The sequence below is a fragment of the Dermacentor silvarum genome, chromosome 8, assembly GCF_013339745.2.
Source record: "Dermacentor silvarum isolate Dsil-2018 chromosome 8, BIME_Dsil_1.4, whole genome shotgun sequence".
NCBI classification, from domain to species: domain Eukaryota; kingdom Metazoa; phylum Arthropoda; class Arachnida; order Ixodida; family Ixodidae; genus Dermacentor; species Dermacentor silvarum.
In genome coordinates, this window is record NC_051161.1 from 208,438 (window position 1) to 231,819 (window position 23,382).

The 23,382-nt window shown below is 48.3% G+C and overlaps 1 protein-coding gene across 1 annotated transcript in view; it reads right to left on the reverse strand.

Annotated features, from left to right (window-relative positions):
* Positions 1 to 23,382, reverse strand: part of LOC119460510 (UDP-galactose translocator-like) — a 51,707-nt gene that overhangs the window by 15,775 nt on the left and 12,550 nt on the right. Inside the window, exon 3 of the mRNA XM_037721428.2 lies at positions 18,704 to 18,787. Coding sequence (XP_037577356.1) covers positions 18,704 to 18,787 — 84 coding nt within the window. The remainder of the gene's footprint in view (positions 1 to 18,703; positions 18,788 to 23,382) is intronic.

The following is a 23,382-nucleotide window of genomic DNA, read 5'->3' on the forward strand; positions in this document are numbered from 1 at the left end:
AATAGGTCAGCGTCTTGACACGGCAGCATAGCGTCCAGCATCGTCTGGACTTCGCGACCGTAGAGAAGGCGAAAGAGCGTGAAGCGCGTCGTCTCTTGCACGGCGGTGTTATACGCGAAGGTCACGTAAGGCAAGATCCGATCCCATGTTTTGTGTTGAACATCGATGTACATTGCGAGCATGTCTGTGACCGTCTTATTCAGTCGCTCAGTAAGTCCGTTGGTCTGCGGATGGTACGCGGTCGTCTTGCGATGCCTGGTGTTGCTCAATTCAAAAACCTCGTCCATAAGCTGCGCTGTGAATGCTGTCCCTCTGTCAGTTATTACAGTGGAGGGAGCACTGTGACGCAAGACGATGTGGCGCATGAAGAAGTGCGCTACCTCTGAGGCCGTGGCTCATGGGATCGCCTGCGTCTCAGCATAGCGTGTTAAATAATCAGTCGCGACGATCACCCATTTGTTGCCGTCGGCAGAAAGAGGAAACGGTCCAAGAATGTCCATGCCGACTTGGTCGAAAGGCGTGTGAGGTGCTTCAATTGGCTGAAAAAAGCCAGCCGGTTGAACGGATGGTGTCTTGCAGCGCTGGCATTCACGACAGCCTTTAACGTACAATTTGACGCTTGCCGAAAGCCCGGGCCAATAGTACATTTCGCTTACTCTAGCGAGTGTTCGTGAAAATCCTAAATGACCGGATGTCGGTTCGTCATGGCAAGCGAAGAGGACGTCGTCGCGCATGTCCCTTGGAACCACCAGGAGGTAAGCACGGCTGGTCGAACGAGCATTCTTCTTATACAGCACGTTATCTTGCAGACAGAAGGACGTCAGCGAGCGGGTCAGATGGCTTGTATGGTTGTGTCGCGACCCTCTAAATGATCGATGATCGGTCGAATCTCAGCGTCGTCACGCTGCCGTCTGCTCAAGTCCGACGAACTAATGGCGCCCAGGAAGCCGTCATCATCCTCTGTTTCCTGACTGGCAGGATCAATGGGTGCGCGGGACAGCGTGTCAGCGTCTTCATGCTTACGGCCAGACTTATAAACGATGGTGATGTCAAATTCCTGACGCCACAAGCTCCACCGTGCCAGTCGTCCTGAAGGGTCGCGCATGCTTGCCAACCAACAGAGGGCATGGTGGTCCGTCACTACTTTGAAGGGACGACCATAGAGATAGGGGCGAAACTTGATGATCGCCCACACGACCGCGAGGCACTCCTTCTCCGTAGTCGAATAATTCGCCTCGGCACGGGACAGGGAGCGGCTGGCATACGCTATAACTCTTTCCACTCCATCTTGAAGCTGGACGAGCACTGCACCAAGGCCAATGCTACTGGCGTCGGTATGCACCTCAGTATCAGCATCATCGTCAAAATGTGCAAGAACGGGTGCTGACTGAAGGCGCTGTCGTAATTCAGCAAAAGCCGCCTGTTGCTCATTATGCCACACAAATGGCGTATCGTCTCTTGTAAGGCATGTTAGGGGTTCCGCTATCTTCGAAAAGCCTTGAATAAACCGGCGATAGTAGGCGCACAAACCCAGGAAGCGCCGGATGGCCTTCTTATCGGCAGGAGCTGGAAACGCGGCCACAGCGGCAAGCTTGTCTGGATCGGGTCGGACCCGTTTGGCGCTTACTACCTGACCGAGGAACTTGAGCTCTTCGTAACCAAAGTGGCACTTTTCGGGCTGAAGTGTGAGGTCTGCCGATCGGATGGCTTCTAGCACACTCCGTAGGCGGTGAAGATGCTGCTCGAACGTTTCAGAGAAGATGACCACATCATCCAGGTACACAAGACAGGCCTGCCACTTCAGTCCAGTAAGGACAGTGTCCATCATTCGCTGGAAAGTAGCCGGGGCTGAACACAAGCCAAAAGGAAGCACTCGAAATTCATAGAGCCCATCTGGAGTCACAAAGGCTGTTTTCTCGCGGTCGCGTTCGTCTACCTCGATTTGCCAGAACCCACTTTTTAAATCGAGAGAAGAAAAGTACTGGGTGCGCCGTAGTCGATCTAACGAGTCGTCGATACGCGGCAGCGGGTACACGTCCTTTTTAGTCACGTTGTTGAGCTTGCGGTAGTCGACACAGAAGCGTAGCGTTCCGTCTTTCTTTTTGACAAGAACGACCGGAGATGACCACGGGCTGTTGGAAGGTTCGATGACGCCATTGTCAAGCATCTCCTGGACTTGCGTGCGTATGGCTTGGCGTTCTCTTGCCGACACGCGGTAAGGCTGCTGGTGTATCGGGCGTGCGTCTTCGTACGTGATGATCCTGTGTTTAGTGATGGAAGTTAGGCGTACCTTGGAAGAATGTGCGAAGCAGGTCCTGAATTCAAGCAAGAGCTTGCGCAGTGCTGTCTGGCTATCGGTGGACAGTTCAGAATTGATGTCAAGATGGCCCAGAGACGTGTCTGCTGTCTCCACTACTTCTGACGTGAAACAGTTGTCAACGTCTGCTATTGCATCTGCAAACGCTAACGAAGTGCCGCGGAACAGGTGTCGGTGCTCGTAGCTAAAGTTGGTAACAAGCAATTGCGAATGACCAGCACGAATCTGTATAACACTGCGAGCCACACAAACACCTTGCTTCAGTAGGTGTTCCAAGTTACTTTCGGCCACCGCTTCGCCATCGCGTAAGCCACAGCATGTGACGTCGACGAGGACACTGGCACGTGGAGGAAGCGTTACACTGTCAGCAGAAACACGAAGTGCGTCGTCTCGCCGTCGGCCGTCTTGCACGTCGATTGCTCGTTCGGCAGAGAAAGTGATACGACGCTCTTGCAGATTGATAATTGCGCCGTACTCCTGCAGGAAGTCAACCCCAAGGATAACGTCGCGGGAGCATTCGCGTAAGACAAGGCAGCTCGCTACGAATGTAGATCCTTGAATCTCAACTCTAGTCGTGCAGGCGCCCAGCGGAGTAACGATGTGGCCGCCAGCCGTCCGAATCTGCGAGTTATGCCAGGGCGTGATCACTTTCTTCAGCTGTGTTGCTATTTTGCCGCTTAGTATCGTGTAGTCTGCGCCGGTGTCCACTAAAGCACTAACGGCATAACCGTCAACAGTAACTGGTATATCGAGCGAAAGCCGGTCGTCCCGTTCAGTTGCAAGTGGTGTCGGGTTGGTATCTTTCCGAAACTGCGTCCGTCGGAGGTCTTCAGCGCTTCGACCGTCAGCGACCTCGCCCCCAAAGATCGCCTCAGTTAGTTTTCCCGGCGGGGACTGGTCGACCGCTCGGGAGAATACCGCTGGGGCGGAGGTGAAAATCGTCTCGGAGACGGCGAACGCGACTGCCGCCTGGCAGGCGGTGGCAAGCGCTGCTGGGACAGGTATTCCTGAATGTCCTGGGGTCGTTGGCCGTATCGGGGTGGCGGTGAGTATGCGGAAAAGCCGCGAATCCCAAGGCGCCGGTATGGGCACTGGCGGTACAAGTGGTCAGCTTCACCACAGTGGAAGCACAGAGGCCCATAATCGGGTGTGCGCCAAACATCCGACTTCCAAGGGGGCGGGCGTCTATCGTCGACGTAGTGAACCGCTTGCTCCGTACGATGGGCAAATGGAGCGGCATGAACAACGGGCGGCGGCGTGTACCCAGCGTCGTAGTACGGTATCGGCTGCACCGACTGAACTGACACTGTAGGAGAAGCACGAACGAATAGCGGCGGAGAGGAAGCAGGGCGCTTCAGGGCTTCCGCGTAGGTCGCACGGGGGTATTCAGGAGGTACTGCCGCAGCGTTAGCAGGAGGCAAGGTATCACGAAGCGCCTGGTGCAGTTCGTCCTTGATAATGCTCGCTATGGAGCTTACCGTAGGTTGCGGTGTTACAGCGGTCTTTTGCAACTCTTCACGCACTACAGAGCGGATGAGTTCTCGCAGTGAGTCGCCGTTGCTTCCTATGGCCGTGAAAATGTCAGCAGCAGACATGCTGTTCGCTTGCCGCTCATACAAGTTCGAGCGATGCAGAAGCATCTTTTCCATGGTTACGGCCTCGGACAAGAACTCCGCGACCGTCTTCGGAGGGCTCCGTATGAGGCCAGCGAAGAGTTGCTCCTTGACCCCGCGCATCAGATGACGTAACTTCTTCTCCTCCGTCATTCTTGGATCCGCTCGTCGGAAGAGGCGCGTCATGTCTTCGACGTACGTGGTCACATTTTCGTTTGGCAACTGGACACGGGCCTGAATCGCTCGTTCCGCTCGTTCGTGGCGATCAGAACTGGTGTAGGTCTCCAGGAGCTGACGACAAAACTCGCGCCACGACGGCAGTTGCCCGTCGCGGTTCTGAAACCACGTACGCGCGCCATCCTCCAGGTAGAAGTAGACGTGTCTGAGTTTTTCCGTGTCGTTCCATTCGTTCACGGAGGCCACGCGCTCGTATTCGACCATCCAGTCTTCGACGTCTTCGAACACTGTGCCATGAAACGTCTTTGGGATCCGTGGGCTCTCAAGTGTGTAACGGTTCAACATCGTGCTTCCCGTACCGGTTGGGGCGGTTTGAAGGGAGGCGCTGGTCATACCGGTCAATGTGGTGGGAACCGTAGCGTCGACGACTTCTGGGGACAGTCCCCTGATCCTGCGGCTGGCCCGATGCACGGGAGTGTCGACAGGCACTGGATTCGTAGCGCGGATCCTTGGAGGGGTCTGCAACATCCGTGAGGACGCTTACCCCGCACCTCCACCAGTTTGTCACGAGCCTCTAGAAGTAGACTTGAAGGTTTAATAACCCGTAGAGCATCTGGCTCTCGGAAGACGCGACCGTCGGGGCTGGCTCGAGCAGAGAAGGGGCGCGCGGTCTTCTTTCTTCTCTTGGGCTCGACCCACTCTTGCCCTCGACCCACTACCTACAGGTGGCAATATGTACCCGCTTAATGTGTAATTGCGGTTTAAACGTAGTCGCAAAGATTCCCCACCCAGCCCCCATTGCACCCCATGTATTGGCTGACCGCTTAAGCCGTAGTCGCTCATTGCCCACCAAACGGTTAGTGCGTACTATTTTTCTTGTTCTACAGGCACAGGCACAAAATCGGCAAAACCTCATGTACGCATACGTTCGATTCTCAAGTTGCGACGCCCGGACGACAGTCACCAGCGATAGTGAACTTACAACATGGCCACCATGATGTATTTCACTGGGAATTCGAGCGCGCCAGGCGCGATGCCGCCGCTTCGCATTCCGTCGCGGCGGAGAAGGTGCTTCCGATTGCTGCTCGCGCAAAAATGTCAAAATTTGGGGCGAAATCTCTAGGTTGTCGGCGGGGAAAATTCGTTATTTCGAGGGGGTCTCCTGCTGCCACTTTGTTATATAGAGGTCTCAAATACATGTGCTTCTATGGAGTAACGGCGGGGAATAGAAAAACTTTGTTATATCCAGGAATTCGTTATATGGAGGTTCGTTATAAGCAGGTTTAACTGTATTCTGCATTTTATATCGCATTCTATACAGCAAATAGGTTAAAAAAGAAGTGTAGCATGTGTGGTGGTATAGTGGCATTTTATTGCGATAGCAATTATATGGACACTCCAAAGCAGATTTCTGCCGTCGCCGTCGCCGTGAGGTTCCGTATGACTTCAACGGTGATGAAATCGTCGCCGCGCTCTGGATGCTGTATGTGCGAGTGAAAGGGCGCGAGCGACGTGCGCTTTCACGGGGAGCGAACACACGTCGGAGAGCAAACGCGCATTCAGTGCCGTGCTCCCTCAAGGGCTGCAGAATTAAGCGTCTCTTTCCTCCTTTCCATATATAGAGAGCAAACGCAACCTTTTCCGTCGCGCGAAAGGCTGTGGGGGGACGAGAGAGAGGGAGGGGAGGCGACGTTTAGCTATGGCACCAAATGCGAATTTATATAAAAACGCCGCGCGCGTTCCGTGCAAACGCGGGCAAAACGCCGACGGCGTCGACAACAGTTCTGCGCGTTGCTGGTGCTGCTGCATGTTCAAGTTTATACAGCTGATAAAACTACTATCCTTACTCCGTATAGCTCTCTACTAATTTGCTATCGCAATTGGTGCTTCGCCTTTCGGGTGAAACTGCGACAAATGTTTTACTGAAGAGAAATGTGCTGCTTGTATTTGCAAACTTTTTTTTTTTTGGCAATACGTTGGCCATTAGCCATAAAGAGCTTGTTTGGCAGACATTTTATATGTGCTAAGGCGATAAAAAAATGGAGACGCCATATGCGAATGGATATTAGAAAACGTCTGATTTTACAGCATACACGGTAAAGTACGATCAAACAGTACTTCACTTTTCTCAAAGCGAGTCCAAGCTTTTTGCGATTCCTGCTGTAAAATTACCAAACCACTCGTTCTTAGTAAGCGCTCATGCGAAATTTCAGCTTTCGTTAAATTATTTTTACTCTGTGCGTCCCCTCAACGCGATAAATAGAGGCGACAGTAGGCAAAGCCGTGAAGCCAGCGGCGCGGGCAAGTACTGTGACGTCACGGCGAGCGTGGACAGGCCTTGAGCCATTCTACGTGGTGTTGGCCGGACGCTCACTGGGGCGGGTACTTCTCCTGTTAGTTTGGCGCGTTCAAAACTTCCCCACAAAAAAATAAAAGCACAAACAGCAAAAATAAAACATGTGGCCAGCGCCAAGAAGGCGTCAAACCAAAAATCTCCCCCCTGAACGCTGCGCGCCTGGTGACACTAAGACACATAGGTGCTTGTCCGCTGATTACTCAAATACTTGCAGCGGCTCCCCCCTGACCAGTCAGCGCACTTTGTTGTACTAGTCGTACCGCGGGGTTGCATCAACGCAATAGCACCATACAATCTTCTCTCAGAATACTGGGGCTAGCCAGGAGCAACAAAGGGGCGGATATAAGACTCGCGAGTGGCAGGAGGGGACGCATGTCGCTAATTGCCTCCCCACAGGCGTGACGGCGTTAACAAAGCAGCGCCAGCCGCGAGCTCATCTAAATTGGTCACTACGGGGAAGATGTGGCGACAGCAAGTCTCCTTAACCTTCCCAAGAGAGAGAGAGAAAAAAAAAGAAAAAAAAAGGAAAATGAATTATAGGTTAAACTCTACACCGGGCTTACACCCGGTATCGAGACATGAAGCGTCAATGCTCATCGGTGCATCACCACCTAACATAGTGCACACGGTGATGCTCCCAACCCTGCGCCCTACTAGTGACGCTACTGCCATTATAAGGAGGTTGCGAAACTTTTGGCCAATCACGCGAAATGCGTTTTTTTCTGTGGATTTTTCGCTAGACTAAATCTGGCAACAAGTCAGCATTGCTTGAGCGCGCTCTGATGGTTATGGTACTTTCCAGGTTCCAGTGACTTCACCATAGAGTGATGCGGAGCACCGCTGCAAACATGCGAGAGATGGCACGACCTGTAAATAAGTCGGATTTCTGGGGTCGGTTTGTTTAACGAACACTTGTATGCCAGTCTGGCTAGGTGGTTGTAAATGAGCCCTGTATATAAATCCTGTCAATACAGTTTTCTCGTCTTTCTTCATTTTAAACCTTGTGCCTGCACTTCTTGCGTCCAGGCTGCCAAGCACTAAAGGATGAAGAGCTATTTCACCCTTCTACTAGCTCGTTGAGTGGTTGCTCACAACATCACAACAAGGGACGTCTTTTCAGCAGATTTTCTCCATAAAGTACGCATTTTTTATATTGTTTGTTCTCCGTATGAAATATTGTCAACACATAGTTCTAGTGCTAGTTCTTTGGTGTATATACTGCCTGAGATAAAGCCTTTTGTGTCTTGAAAATAATAATGCTGCTGAATAATATTTTCTCGTTTATGAAAACAAAACCTTAAGCTTAAAGGCATTTTTTTTTTAATTTTTCATACAAGCAGAGTCATGAACTGCTCGACCAAAACGAAAGAGAGTGGAGCTGAAGTATGGAAGAAGAGAAAGCTACAGGCGCAGGAAGCCGAGAAGTCGAAGTTCTTCGAGCCCTTCTTTGAAAAACCTGGGACAAGTACTTCATGTTCCCCGGAGGCAGCTCCATTTCCTTCCACTTTGTTAACATCCACACAAGCCGAGGAAGCAACAGTTTGCAAAACATCTAAACACAGTGGGAGAAAGACAGATGCCACGGCTTCAGAGCAGGGGAGGGCAATGGCAGTGACATTGCATTTCCAAAGATTCAACCTGAAGCTACGGAGCAAAGTGAACTGGATTTCACCAAGAAGCCTCAGCCTATTATTTAATGGCTCGTTCAACACCATGACCTAGGGCTTTTGAAATTTGACGAGGGTACTGGAAAAGCCATCCTGTGCAACACTCTGCGAAAGAAAATAGTTTAGCTCGGGGGCAAGTATTTCCAAAATGGTGAGGGACCCTTCTTGCCAACAAACAACCACTCAATGACCAAAGCTTGGTTTAAAATAAAACGAAATTAGGGGATGGTTGTGGTGAAGAAGTGACTTGCTCGTGGCTAGCTTATACTCTCCTTCCAAAAAGGCAGCATTTTTTTTTTTTGCCTTTTTTCCCAATCAGATAAGCTATCATCTTTGGAACAAGAAGGTGGATTCAACAAGTGGAAGGCACCTGAGAGGATTGTTCCTCACGAAAATGTCAAAAATCACTGTATGGCCTTCACATAGTGGAAAGAAATGGAAAGAAATTTAACTAAAAACACGGGAGTAATTGATGCTGACCTTCAATCGCAGGTCGAGAAAGGAAGGCAGAAGTGGCATGATATTTTGGCAAGAGTCCTCCACTGTATAAAATTTCTTGCTACTCAGAACTTGGCATTGCAAGGGCACCGAGAGCGTCTTCAGCCAGATGACAAGCACAATGTTGCAAATTTCCTTGGCCTATTGAAGTTACTGGCCGTTTTTAACTCCGTCATGAAAGAACACCTCGCATACGTAGAAAGTCATCCAGGATCTACATTGTATCTATCACCTAGTGTCCAAAACGAATTCATCCACATGATGGCAGCCACAGTTAGCGAGTCCTTGCTGTGAAAAATCTGTAAAGCCAAGTATTACGGCATTATGTTTGACACGACTCCTGATCAAGCACACCGTGAACAAAATGTCAGAGGTTGTGCGATACATGAAAGTTGATTTCGAGAAGAAATCAGTTTAAATTAAAGAGACCTTCCTCGGTTTTATCCAGCTTAGGAACAAAGATGCTGAAAGCGTCGTTGAGGTGATATTAAACTACTGCCGGTCACAGTACTACGACAATGCTGCTGTGATGGCTGGACAAAAAAGTGGTGTCAATCAAAGAATAGCTGAAAAAACAAATTGGCACACTTCATAAATTGCGGAAATCACTCGATCAATTTGGTGGGAGTACATGCTGCAAACGAAGACACTAGGATGATTACCTTTTTCGGGACCATCGAAGCACTATACATGTTTTTTTCTCGCTCATCGCAGCATTGGGAGAAACTAAAAGACACCATGCCTATTGTTGTTGTCAAGTCAAAGACAGAGACTAGGTGGATTGCAAGGGCCGAAGCGGTGAAGCCAGTCAGCAGGTACCCTAAGGAGATACTTGAAGTTCTTTACAGAATGACATATAACGAAAATGAAATGAGCGAAACCAGAAGTGATGCAATACTGTTGTACAAGCGAATGTTGTGATTTTTTATCTTGCTTGGCTTTTGGAACAAGATATTGGTTAGTATAGATCGCGTCTAAAAAAAAGACTGCAAGATTCAAAAATTAACTTTCACAAGGCTGCCTTAGACACGAAATTTTCATGATGGAAGGGAAACTGGTGAGCGAGGCGCTTGATGAAGCTTAGTCGCTGTAAGGAGTGGGACGGTGATGTTGAAATGAAAAAAAAAAAATGCCCAGTGAAAAGTCGAAAGGAAACTGGTTAACAACTGAGCAGGAAATAGAAAGGACCATGAAATCCACACTCGACCATCTTAATACCGAAATCGATGCGAGGTTCACTCACCTGCAGGACACGGATGCCAAGTTTGGCTTCTGCTGGACATCGGCAAGCTGTGCAATGTCACCGACAAGAAGGAACTACAGTCGAACCCGGATATATTGATTCTGAAGGGGATCACAAAAAACTTTGATATATAGGCAATTCGATATATAAAATGATAGGTCCTGAGACAAACAAACGGTGGCTTACCGAATGGTGCCTCTGAGGGCCGGTAAGTTACTGCACACAACTCGGAAAAAAAAAGCAAGCACATTTTATTTACGCGCAAAAAAATAGCTGATCCTGGTTTGCTTCTTCTTCGCACACAACGACGCTATGAAAATCGGAAAGAAGGAGTGTTGACGTTCGAGGTAGCATGCGGACTATGGGGCTCAACTGATTGCACACACGAGGCGTGCAAGAAGCAAGAAGCGCAAAAGAAAAGAAAATTCACACAGAAACTCCTCTGGAAGATGTCTAAGTATGCATAAGCATTGCGCCACTTGCTGATCTCCACGCAGCCTGGTGTCATTATCAGTGTTATGAAAATTGATCTGACCAGTATAAACGATAGCGCTGCAGTGACATGAACTGCTTGCAGACGGCGGCGCAAGGTGAATTGATAAGACAAGTAAACTACTGCAGGTGCCCGCGCCAAGTGCGCTGATGACGTTCCGATCATTAACGCCGGTATCGCTCTTTAGCGCCTTATCCATCCGCGTCGAACCATTATCAACCGTGACCAGCCGTTTCCCGGCAGCGGCTGCGTATGGCGCGGTCGCGCAGGCCGCTCTCTTGAAAGCGATCTGCGATGGGGACACAGTGTGGCCAGTGCTGATAGCTTTGTGTGCACTGTGTTCTCGCCGCTTAGTCTGGCTTACTTCGCGCGGAAGCAAGACGCGCAGGCCACTATCTTGAAAGCAATCTGCGATGGAGGCAGAGAGTGCGGTGAGTGTTGATAGCTTCGTGAGCGCTGTGTTCTCGCCGCCTAGTTGGCATTGAAGTGAGAGGCAGCACAAAGCTGAATTCACTCGCTGCTGCGGGCACTATCATGAAAATGATTGTCTTACGGGATGGACGGTTTTTCTTGTTAGGTAACACAGAAATGCTTAAGCATTTCAAACAGCCAGTGACATTTCACATCATGAACGCGGGTGACGCGCAAGTGTATGGGTCACCGCGACGCTTCGCCTCGTTTCTCCTTGCCCCCTTCGCTCAACGCCACCTAGACTTTCCTCTAGGTAGCTTTGCTTTGCCGCGCACTCAGTGCGCTCCTCCATAATTTCCTCGGCGCGCTATACTCTTCTCCACCTCCAGGTGCCAGAAGACCTCAAAATGCAAAGAGAAGTACAATGTGAAGTCCTTGGCGTGGCGCCGCGTTCGACCGCGGAACAGCATTCACTCGACCGCGGAACGGACCGCGGAACAGCATTCACTGCAGAGCTTATGCAAGGGGTTTTACACTACAGCAACACGGATCACCGGAAGACCACGGCGTACCACTCCCAGATGAACGGACTAACCCAACGCCTCAATAAGAAGATCGCAGATATGCTGTCTATGTACGTCGACGATGAACATAAAATGTGGGACGAAATCCTCCCTTACGTCACGTTCGCGTACAATACAGGTATCCAGGAAACTACGCAAATGACTCCGTTTGAGCTTGTCTACGGACAACAGCCGATGACAATGCTCAACACTATGCTGTCACATGTAGAAAACAACGACCTCAACGCCGACATTCAAGGGTACCTTCAATGTGCGGAGGAGGCCCGCCAGCTTGCTCGAATGCATACCGTTGAACGGACCAGCACCTCGTGGATGCCAGACGCTACAACTTCTGACGCCGAGACGCCGATTATCCCCCAGGTGATTTTGTGTGGGTTTGGACTCCAATTTGACGACGCGGACTCAGTGAGAAGCTCCTGCAACAGTATTTCAGGCCCTACAGAATTCAACGACGTGTTGGCCAACTCGTCTACGAGGTCGTCCCCGACGGTGACTCCGGCACATCATGATGACGCACGCGGCCCGAAGTCGTCCACATGGTTCGCCTCAAGCCTTACTACACCAGATAACGGACTCTTCATTGTTTGGACTACTGTTTTAGCATCGGGCCGATGCCCTTTCAAGGGGGGGGGGGGGGGGGAGGGGTAAAGCTGTGAACCATGCCTTCTGGGTTGTTTTATCGTGTGTTTTGTTGCCAGCACCTGGCGACGCCCGGTTGTCTTGTCTAGTGTTCGAAGTGAGGTGCGTGTTTCTCTCTCTTTCTTTAGTATGCCGCACAGGCTGTCTGGTTTGGTAGTAGGAATGTTTCGCCCTGCCGTCTCTGGCACGCTGTGGGACGAGACGCTGACTCGTTTCTCGGCGAACGCTGACTCGTTTCTCGGCGAACGCTGGCGGCGTCTTAGACACTGGAACGCAGCGAAGAGTGGGAGAGGGACGCGTCCGCTCGTAACGGCGGCCAGTAGAAGGAACCCGCCGATCGCCTGTGCACGTCGCTCTGTTGGCTGCTCCTTCGCCGCTTATATTTTCTTCGAGTTTCTGCGGAGCACAAGTTCGATCCAATAAACCTTGTTTACCGAAAAAACCCTGCATCGTCCTTGGCTCCGTGACAACATATTGGCTGGCACGGACAATCTGTCTTGTGCGGCACATTGCAAACGGAGCGAAGTGTGGCGCGAATGCCTCGCTAATCGGGAGATCACGAGAGGCAGCGCATGGGTTACGCATGGGTGCAATTCACAGCAGCCGCAGCAGACAGACCTCTGCTAATGCAGCGCTTTGTTTCCATACAGACAACACGCGCTACTCCACCGTCATCTCGTAGCCATGGTCACCGCAAAGCAGGTCTTGCGCGGCACCACAGTGTTCTGCTCACGCTTTTGCCATACCCTCCTCCACCGCTTTCCGCCTCATGGTTCCGCTGCACCCTCCTCCACGCGCTCTCTTCGCTAATGCAGTCTTTCATTTGCCACTGTGCTCTGTGTCCGCCTTTAATTTTCGTTTATTCGCTCGGTTACGAGGGACAATGCTGACGCTGTCACTCGCCGCAGGAATGGGTGCCTAAGAGCTGCACTCCAAAAAGACAACAAACTTTAGAGATTCGTTCGGCTCTGAACTCACTCACTGCAATAGCAGCATTTCTCCTGAGTGATGACCAACATCTTGCTTGCTCCTCATTTTATGGTGGCGTTTGCCCACTACGCAGGATTGGCCAACTTATTTGTTGTTTCCTTTGGTTGCCTGCTTTTTCATCGAGTAATTGCGTTCTCCCACTTCAGCTAACTGGACAAGATCCCCCAGGTTATAGAGTGGTGTGTGAAAGGGGCCCTCGAACAATTATTTTCAAGCCCCCATTTTTCAGTCGCGGGTTGTGTATATTGACGGTTGGAGATATAGATGCAACGAGAATGGCAGCGATAGGGTACGTAATATTGTTACGTAGGAAGACGCAGACGAAAAGCTATATACAAGTATATTTACAAGCAAATGCGCTGCACTTGGCCAAGAGGTAACAGCTCGCACTAACCTCTAATCGTCGTCGTCGTCTTTACACTGCTCACCTCTTCGTCATGGCAAATACTGTTCCGCAGCACTACCCCCAGCGGCAAAAGCGCCGTCCCGGAGCGATTAAAGGTCCAACTCCCAAGCAGTGTAGTAGGCCTTGAGTCTACTGACGTGCACGACATCACTAGATGCCAGAGTAGACGGCGAGGTCGAACTGACATGTTCAATTTCGTACGTCACAGGCGTCACCTGGCGCAGCACGCGGTAGGGCCCTGTGTATTGCGAAAGGAGCTTTTCTGAAAGTCCGACGTGACGAGAGGGCAACCACAGGAGCACGAGTGCACCAGGCGAAAACTGTACGTCACGGTGGCGGGCGTTGTACTGACGCTGCTGAGTGGTTTGCGAGGCCGTCAGTCGAGAGGGCAAGCTGGCATGCATGGTCGGCGAGGGCGATGGCGTCGCGTGCATACTCGCTTGTTGAGATCGCAGCGGGAGGAAGTGCCGTATCAAGGGGCAAGGTCGGTTCGCGACCGTACAGTAGATAAAATGGAGAAAATCCGGCAGTGTCGTGCCGGGAAGAATTATAGGCAAATGTGACGTAAGGAAGGGCAATGTCTCAGTCGTGGTGGTCCTTGGAAACGTACTTGAACAGCACATCGGTAAGGGTACGGTTTAACCGCTCCATCAGGCCATTGGTTTGAGGATGGTATGAGGTAGTCAGCTTGTGTTGAGTGGAGCAGGAATGCACAATGTCGGCAATAACTTTCGACAGGAAGCTACGACCACGGTCAGTAAGCAGCTGTCGCGGGGCGCCATGAAGCAAGATAACGAAGCAAGATAACCTGCCGGTTATCTCCAGCCAATCACCGTCCCTGTGGAACCGTTCTTTCGTGTTGGATTAGACTTTCTCGGCCCCTTTCCCACATCATCCTCTGGGAACAAATAGGTAGCCATCGCAACTGATTACGCCACCCGATACGCTATCATGCAGGCTCTTCCTACCAGTTGTGCCACTGACGTCGTGGACTTTCTCTTGCGTGACATTATCTTGCTTCATGGCGCCCTGCGACAGCTGCTTACTGACCGTGGTCGTAACTTCCTGTTGAAAGTTATTGCCGACATTGTGCGTTCCTGCTCCACTCAACACAAGCTGACTACCTCATACCATCCTCAAACCAATGGCCTGATGGGGCGTACCATTACTGATATGCTGTCCAAGTACGTTTCCAAGGACCACCACGACTGGGACATTCCCCTTCCTTACGTCACAATATGAAGTTATTCAGCTGAAAATTTTCAAAATTCGAAGAGCATGTTTTCAACTCAAATGTGGCGCGGTCTTCTGTCCTCATTTCTCTCACCCCCTAAGGTAACGCTTGCTGACAATGTTAAGAGCCCGAAGCGCCTACGTAGAAGAAGTTCGCACGCTATGGTTGCCTACATGTTCTATGTTCACGTATTCCGGTTACTCCGGTGTGCTGATAACGCTGCTACCATGGTAAAAAACTACTATTGCACATTATAGCACATTTTATTTTTGTCACTACTAATCAAGCAACCTGGGACTGCAGAACTTCTCTTTTCTTCAGTTCAGATTTAGTTCAGCCCAGCACTGCGAACAACAAGAAGGGTGCGGCAACAATGATGCACCGAGGTGAGAAACCTGCACCACATGAACAACATGCAAAACAATTACGGTAATCTTGGTGTATCATGTTTAATTTTGTTCATTTTGTGTAAAACAGCTACATTTCGTTGTTTCCATTGTTCAGTAGGACAACATCCAAACACGTATCTGCCCTCTGTGGCATGGCATTCAAGATGACCTTGAAATTCACAGTCTCTTTGCACTTTTTTTTAAATTCAATTTTTGGGTAAATCAATACTTAGGCTGAGTAAATTCCGCGCTGGCGTAACCTATTTATCCTCGCCCGTACTCCTCCTCCTCCATTTTCCTTCTCTTGTACCCTCCACCGCCGAGGCACAGGGTAGGCGGGGACACGCGCAGCTCTCATTGGCATCCCAAAACCACGGTGGTTGAATAGGAGAGGTGGCCAAATGGCACCGCTCCGCCAATGCGCCGCGAATGACGCGACGGCTCTAGAGTTGCCGCTGCTTTGCATAAGGTGGCAGCAGGGGTACTCTGGGCTCATTTCACTGCTCCGCCGTACTTGAAAGTACGTATAGCCGGCGGGCGTCACGAGCATTCAAGCTGTATTTTTATGTCTCTGACTTTGGAGAGAGTTTGGCGTCGTAGTGCCGTACACCAGAGAGGTCTTCAATAACACTGAATAGTTACCATGGCTTAAAATAGACTTTTCGCAAGTATTTACACTTGCAGCGTGACTTCAGACGAGTCGTTTAATCCTTGTTTATTTGATTGTTTTATTTCTTTATTTAGCTGGATAGAGATTGGTTCTGAGAACTATACGGTGACTTTTATTTTTATTTTTCTTTGTACTGTAAAGTTGGGGATGACGAGGTGGTCGAACGATGAAAAAAAGACGAGAAATTAACGTTGTGTGTCGTCGTCAGCATAACAGAATGGACGGATGCACGGACAAGGCAAATCAGTTTTGAGCGCTTAACTGCTGCCACAATAATATATTGAAATGATAAGTTACAGGCTTAATAAGATCTGCCAGCAGTATCTACAACATTCAAGAGTTTTGACTGCAAGTTTGACTTGGTAAAATTCAGGCTTGTTACAATGAAGAGCAACTAGCACTGTTACATCACAGACAATGTGCCATGAGTGCTGTGTCTATATAGCCAAGCAAAACGTTGGCTTATTGCATTAAACCTTGTTCACCACAAAACTTGCAGCAGCTGCCTTTTTGCCCAGTTACAACATTTGTATAGCAAGTGTTTTGAGACAGGCACAAAATGGCACTGAGTTACATTTCTGTTTGAAGGAAAAGAGATTGAACAACATGTGCACTGTTTATTATTTTTATGTAATACATGTGCAGCCATTCAGTAGATTGGCTGTTGGTTGAGAGGTTATGCATAAATACACTGAAGGAGGAAGGCAACTACACAAATGTTAGTGGCATGTCCTGCCACATGAAAATTTGAGAAACTGTTCTACAAAATACAGTCGACTTTCGTTAACGTGACCCTGACAGAACCAACGAAACTGATCCAATTATTCGGCAAGTCGAATTAAACACGATGCAGAAAAAAACGCTAGAACACACCGCTGATTCATTTGGCAGTATTTGCCCAATTCTAACACGTCCCCAAATCAAACGAGGGCCCACTTTCTATGCGTCCAAAGCAGTAAACTAATGTAGAAATTACATTAGAGCTCCTAAACAAGGTATAAATGAAACGCGCACCTGCTTTTTTTTGCAAAAAATATTGTTGCACAATGGCAGCCGGTTTTTTAAAGCTAGCTTCGCCGCACGGTTAAAGTCAGCTTCGCCGCAATACATCCGCGTTATGCAGCAAAGCACGCAAAAGAGGGCGGTTTTGAGTCTTATTGCACCGCGCAGGCAATTTTCTTATAGAAAAAAAAGGGCCGCGCGTTAGAATCGGGTACATACCGCAATCAAACATTAAGAGCTGTGGTTAAAACTTGAAAATATTTATAGGGAGGGCCGAATATATGCATTTTCAACAAGAGATGACGTATGCTCAACGCATTCAGTGTCCCTTAAACTCCGCCGAGACAGGCGCTGCCACTAAAGGGGTCGCTATTGGAGTCACCATAAAGGTCACACGCGTGCGTGCTGACTAGTCAAGTTCGAATTATCCGGCGAAGGGCAATTTCAGGATCGAAATAACGAAAGTTTGGGTCCATAGAAATACATGGGCGCTGGCAGGGATCTTAGACCGGGATCGAATTAACCCCAAAAAATCGAATTAACCAGAGTCGAATTAATGGAAGTCTACTGTACCTCTGTATTGTGAATGGTACTTGATCCTGCAGGTGAGGTAATCATTTTACCTGAAGAAAATCAGCATGTTCCTCTTTTTTGTATCAAGGGGAGAGGCGGGTCAAAAAATGGCGATTTTCATTAAAGAAATAGGTTTTGTGTTTTTAGTTGTTTCAGCAACATTGATCTCTCCTATTTCACATATGAAGAAATCAGAGCCAGAAATGATCGGGAAAAGTATAATAAACTCGGTTAAAGCACTCGAGGTGGCAAGAAAAGGCCCAGATATGACACATTTTCAAGCGCGCGATGCGTCATACCGCGGTGTCGCATGCCATTGGGCTCGTGCAAGGTGGTAGGCCTAAGCTTTTTCTCTCCAAGGTTAGCTTTGCCGCATCACAATCTCCTCGGGAAGTAATAATAATAATTAACAGAAGTAAACAACTTTTATAACTTTCAATTGCATTTTTCTCAACTTCATATTTTGGGCAAGACAAGGCGTTTGTGTACAACATTTTATGTACTTATTGTGGTCCAATCAAGACCACATTTGATGGGCGTAATTTTTAGGATATGTAGAATGCACTTATCTAGAATTTAATGCAATCACTTTATTTTTTTAAGGATGAAAATTTTTAATGTACTCTGGCACCAGCCACTGAATATGAAGCACCAGATACGAAATTCTCTTAAAATGTTGCTTGCAAAGGGAATCACATTATCTTGCTTATTAGCAATCAGTGGAGTGTTACGGATAAGAAAAATAATTTTGCACTGCTCTATCCTGCTAACTGCTAAGTCCAGCAGCTGCACAAACATGCACTGCTTCTCACTTATGCATGGCACTTAGGACATGAAAGCATCAAGATATCCTAAAACTAAAAGTAGATTTCGAATGAAGAGATCAAGCTCTATAAGTGGTAGAATTTTCATTCGCCCAGCATCATTATTTAAAAAGAAATGTTTCGGAGGAGCATCTCCCCTTAAATGCTCAGCACGCAGTTTTACACAACTGTGATAAGCAATGTTGTGAAGTTATGGATATAAAATTTTTTTTATATTTAGACATTCCAGTCACTTTCTTCGAATGCAATAAATTTGCTAAAATTGGTTTAACAGTTGTTTGATAAAATAATTTATGCAATTCATCTTAATGTATTACATCCTAATGTGATGCAGCGCTCACATTTTGTATCAGATGGTGGAAATCCACTTCTGCTGTCTTCTGATCAAGAAGCTCGCAAGATTGAGTGGAATGTTGTTCTCAGAAAGTACTCTCCCTTCAACTATACACTCCTATATTAAAGAGCTGCATAAAAGTAGCACAACATTGAGATTGCAGTGCATGGTGATAAAGCACCTCTCCTCTGAAATGATGGTAATTTCAACATCCAAGACTTGCTCTGCAATGGTCATGTGGTTCAATGTGGTCATATACTATGTGTTATGCAGAATGTCTCACCTGACATGTGGCTGCATCCAAATGGGTTGCACCAACATAGAGCAGGTTGTTCTGGATGTTGTACACCAAAGATGGCACAGCCACCTAAGTTGAACAGACAGGGAAAGTCACATTGGCAGTAGCTTTAGAAAGACAACAGGATGCTGCTGTCTGAAGCTAAACTGTGTCCGGAGCATTTGCAACTGGGTGTCACTGCAGCTGAGCTAAAAAACTTAGTGAACGTGTAAAATTCCTTTTTCAAGTAAAAGGAAAAAATAGGCAACCGATGTCAACAACTGTGTATCAAAGCATGATTGGTTGGTTGATTGGGATAGTGTCTCAGAGCAACACTTGAACTATGAGAAATGCCCACTGGCATTTTTAACCTAAATATAAGAACACAAGCAGTTTTGCATTCCTTACTGAAATGTTCCCCCAACAGAATGCAACAGCCACTGTGGTGGTTAAAATGGCTTTACATTACGTTGCGAGCTATACAAACAGCAGTTATTGCCACTTATTGTTACTACTACTTGCATTTGAATCAGTTGAAAATCGCAGGTTAAAAGAAAAGCAAGCGATATTAACTAATCTAGTGTCTGGTTTAACCACTAGATAAATGACCGTTGAATCAATTGTTGAATCACTTGAGCATAACCTGTCAGCAGCTGACATACCTGTGGTTGCATACAGCTCAGGCCGTTACGAATGAAAATGCCCGTCTCCTGATGTGTCTGATCTAGAAGATAGCTCCCATCAGGCTAACTTAATATTTTATGGTATCTCTGACAATCTGTCAGAAACGTGGGTGCAGTCCGAAAAATTGGTGCGTGAGCTTTTATCCCTTCATCTTAAGTTTGAGGTCCCCGAGAATATGGTATGTAAAGTCAAAGGACTTGGCTCTTACAGTGCTAATAAGACTCGTTCAATTATAAATTAAACTTTCCTGCTTTAAAACTAAAATACAAAATTCTGGCACTAAAATTTAAACTGAAATCTGCAGGAGTAGCTGTGGGCGACGATTTTTGCCGAGCAACACGCCAGTCTAGGAAAAAGTTACTAGATTTTGCTAAGGCAACAGGCCAACCATACTCACTACGGCTAAACAAACTATTTGTGAACAACAAATGCTATGTTTACTGATCTACCATTTGCAATGTATGCGAAGCTGACATGAAATGTGAAGCATGTTCTTCGGTTCGGTCACGTCAAGGTATCGAAGGAAATAGTTGGACATTACTAGCACATTCGCAAAGGAATAACAGCATATCTGAGTTTTTCACTAATGTGCAAAGCCTACTAAATAAACAGGCTGCAATGTCGTCACTAATTTATTCATGCATTGCTGGCATCATAGTATGTCTTACCAAAACGTGGCTCTCCGCTAAGATAAAGACTAGCAAAATTTTTTATTGCGAAAAAACATATTCATGTTATCACTGTGATCGCGGCGAGCTATCAGGTAGAGGTGTCTTGATTGCAGTTATTGAAACGCTCATTTGAAACTCTGTTTAACTCCAATAGAATTTGTTTGCATGCACGCTGTACTCGACAACAGAGATGCCATTTTTTGCACAAGCTATCGGCCTCCAACTGCTTCGCCATCATATTGTGATGACCTTCATGACGTATTAAACAAAATAGTTGTCAGAAACCCTAACTCGCCACTTTTTCTTCTTGGTGGCTAACTTTCCCCATATCATTTGGCACAATGACATGGCAACGTCCCAGTGTTCTTAGAGTACCCGGTTTATAAACACTTGGTTGGACTTCCACTTCACCCAGCTTGGACAGAAACCTACGTCCGTATCTGCCTCTTCGTCTAATATACTAGACCTGATTTACAGCGCGAACCCTGATGTAGTTTCTCCAATTCTTTACTTAAAAGGCTTAAGTAATTGCCATGCGCTCACTTTTCAACGCGAACAGAAGACAGGGAGACGTTCTTCAAGAACAGCAGGACAACCTGTTCAAACAAAACAGAACAGAGACACATCTTCTTTGTCCTCGACAAATCCCACTGACCCACTAGACGGAGTCCGTTAATGCCCCCATCATCGTTGTCGTCTGCCTAGAGCACATACGTCATTTCTGCCTCCCTAAAAGAGCATCGCCCCGATGCTAGACGGGAAATGTCACTTGTGGAAGTGAGGGTCTCTCGCATAGTCATCGCTCACATATGGCTTGATGCGTACAACATGCACAAGTTCAGGACGGTGCGGACGGCGCTGCATCCAGTTGGGACTATCGGGGACGACCTCGCATGTGACATCACTGAGTCACCGCAATACTCGATGTGATCCGAAGTATCGTCTCAACAGCTTCTCGGAGAGGCCTCGTCTCCGTATGGATGTCCAAACCCACACTCTGTCGCCGAATTCATAAGTTACGGTTCTACGGTGAGCATCATAGCGGCCTGCATCGTAGTCTTGCTACTGGCAGATCTGCAAGCGCGCAAGCTGCCGACCCTCTTCGGCGTGTTGCGTAAACACATCAGCGTTCGTGTCAGTGTCGTCAAATTCGTGTGGAAGCAGTGCATGCATCCAACATCATTCATATATCCCGGCCGTGAACAAGGCTAAACGGAGTCATGCCCGTAGTCTCTTGCTTCGCAGCGTTGTACGCAAACGTGATATATGGGAGGATACCATCCCAATTTTTATGTTCAACATCCACGGACATTGAAACTATGTCTTCAATTGTTTTGTTTAGGCGCTCTCTCAATCCGCTGATTTGTGGATGGTAAGCGGTTGACTTCCGATGAGCCGTTCCATTTAGCAGCAAGACGTGATCTAAAAATGCAGCCATGAATGCGGTTCCTCGGTAGCTTATTACGACGCTTGGTGCGCCGTGTCGCAACACAACATTCTCAATGAAAAAATCGCGCCACCTCGACTGCTGTGCCTCTATGGATGGCATTTGTTTCAGCGTACCGTGTCAGATAGTCGGTTGCAACGAGAACAAAGCGATTCCCTGCAGTAGAAGTAGGAATTGGGCCCAAAATATCCATTCCGATATGATAAAATGGTGTTCGAGGAACCTGGACAGGTTGTAGGAGACTGGCTGGTTTTGTCGGAGGTGACTTGCGCCTCTGGCAGTCGAGACAAGTGAGAACGTGATGTTTCATGGCGGTGGTAAGTCTCGGACAGTAGTAGCTTTGCCGCACTCTGCCCAATGTTCGCGTGTAGCCTAAGTGACCAGAATTCACTTCATTGTGACAGGCTTGAAGTACTTCCGTACGAAGAGCTGCAGGAATGACGAGCAGATAGGGGGACCTGGTCGAACAAAAGTTTCTTTTGTAAAGAACTTTGGCCCGTAAACCAAATGATGACAATCCTCTTGCAAAAACTCTAGGTGCTTTCGCAGATCTTCCCTGTAAGTAATTGATTAGTAGTACAAGCAACTCAGGGACGTCGCGTTGTTGTTGAGCGATGGCGAATGCGTCCAGAACACAAAATGATGTTTCTTCTTCTTCGAGTGGAGAAGCCGACTATCGGCGATCGAGACAGGCAGTCAGCATCCGTATGAAGCTTCCCCGACTTGTACATGGCCGTCATGTCAAACTCTTGTAGCGTTAGGCTCCAACGCGCCAATCGTCCAGAAGGATCTTTAAGGTTCGTCAACCAACACAGTGAATGAAGGTCACTGAGAATTTTGAGAGGGCGGCCATACAAATGTGGGCGAAATTTCATAACCGCCCATACCACGGTGAGGCATTCTTTCTCAGTTGTGGAATAATTTGCCTCTGTGCATGAGAGCGTCTTTCCGTGTCACTCTTTCCGTGTCCTCCTGCTACTGCACAAGAACAGCTCCCAAGCCAACATTGCTGGCATCAGTGTGGAGCAATGTAGGAGCGGTCTCATCAAAGTGGGCAAGCACTGGAGGTGTCTGGAGACGTTGCCGCAAGACGTTAAATGCACCTTGCTCTTTGTCGCCCCATACAAAAGCAGCGTCATCTCTCGTGAAGCGAGTTAATGGCGACGCAATGCAAGCAAAGTCTGCAATAAACACCGGTAATAGGCGCAGAGGCCGAGGAAGCGCCTCACAGCCTTTTTATCGGATGGTACGGGAAACTGTGTGACGGCGGCAATTTTTTCAAGATCCGGGCGGACCCCGGCGTGGCTGACGACGTGACCAAGAAACTGTAGTTCCGCAAAGCCAAAGTGGCGCTTCTCCGGCTTCAGGGTGAGGCCGGCGGATCGTATGGACTGCAGAACCGCTTCAAGCCATTCAAGATGTTCTTCAAACGTTGCGGAGAACACAATGACGTCGTTGATGTACACTAAGCAGGTTTTCCACGTCACACCCGAAAGCACAGTATCCATGAGGCGTTGGAACCTAGCAGGGGCAGAGCACAAGCCGAAAGGCAAAACCTTAAATTCGTATAGGCCGTCTGGCGTCACAAAAGCAGTTTTTTCACGGTCTCACGGGTCTACCTCGATTTGCCAATATCCGCTTTTCTAGTCCATTGAAGAGAAGTAACGTGCGTGTCGAAGCCTTTCGAGGGAATCGTCGATATGGGGAAGCAGGTACATGTCTTTCTTTGTCACCTGATTTAGTTTTCGATAGTCCACACAGAAACGCAAGCTGCCGTCTTTTTTCTTGACTAGAACTACAGGGGATGCCCAGGGACTCGTTGATGGTTGGATAAGGTCGTCTTTAGGCATTTTTGTCACCTGTTGTTGTATGGCTTCACGTTC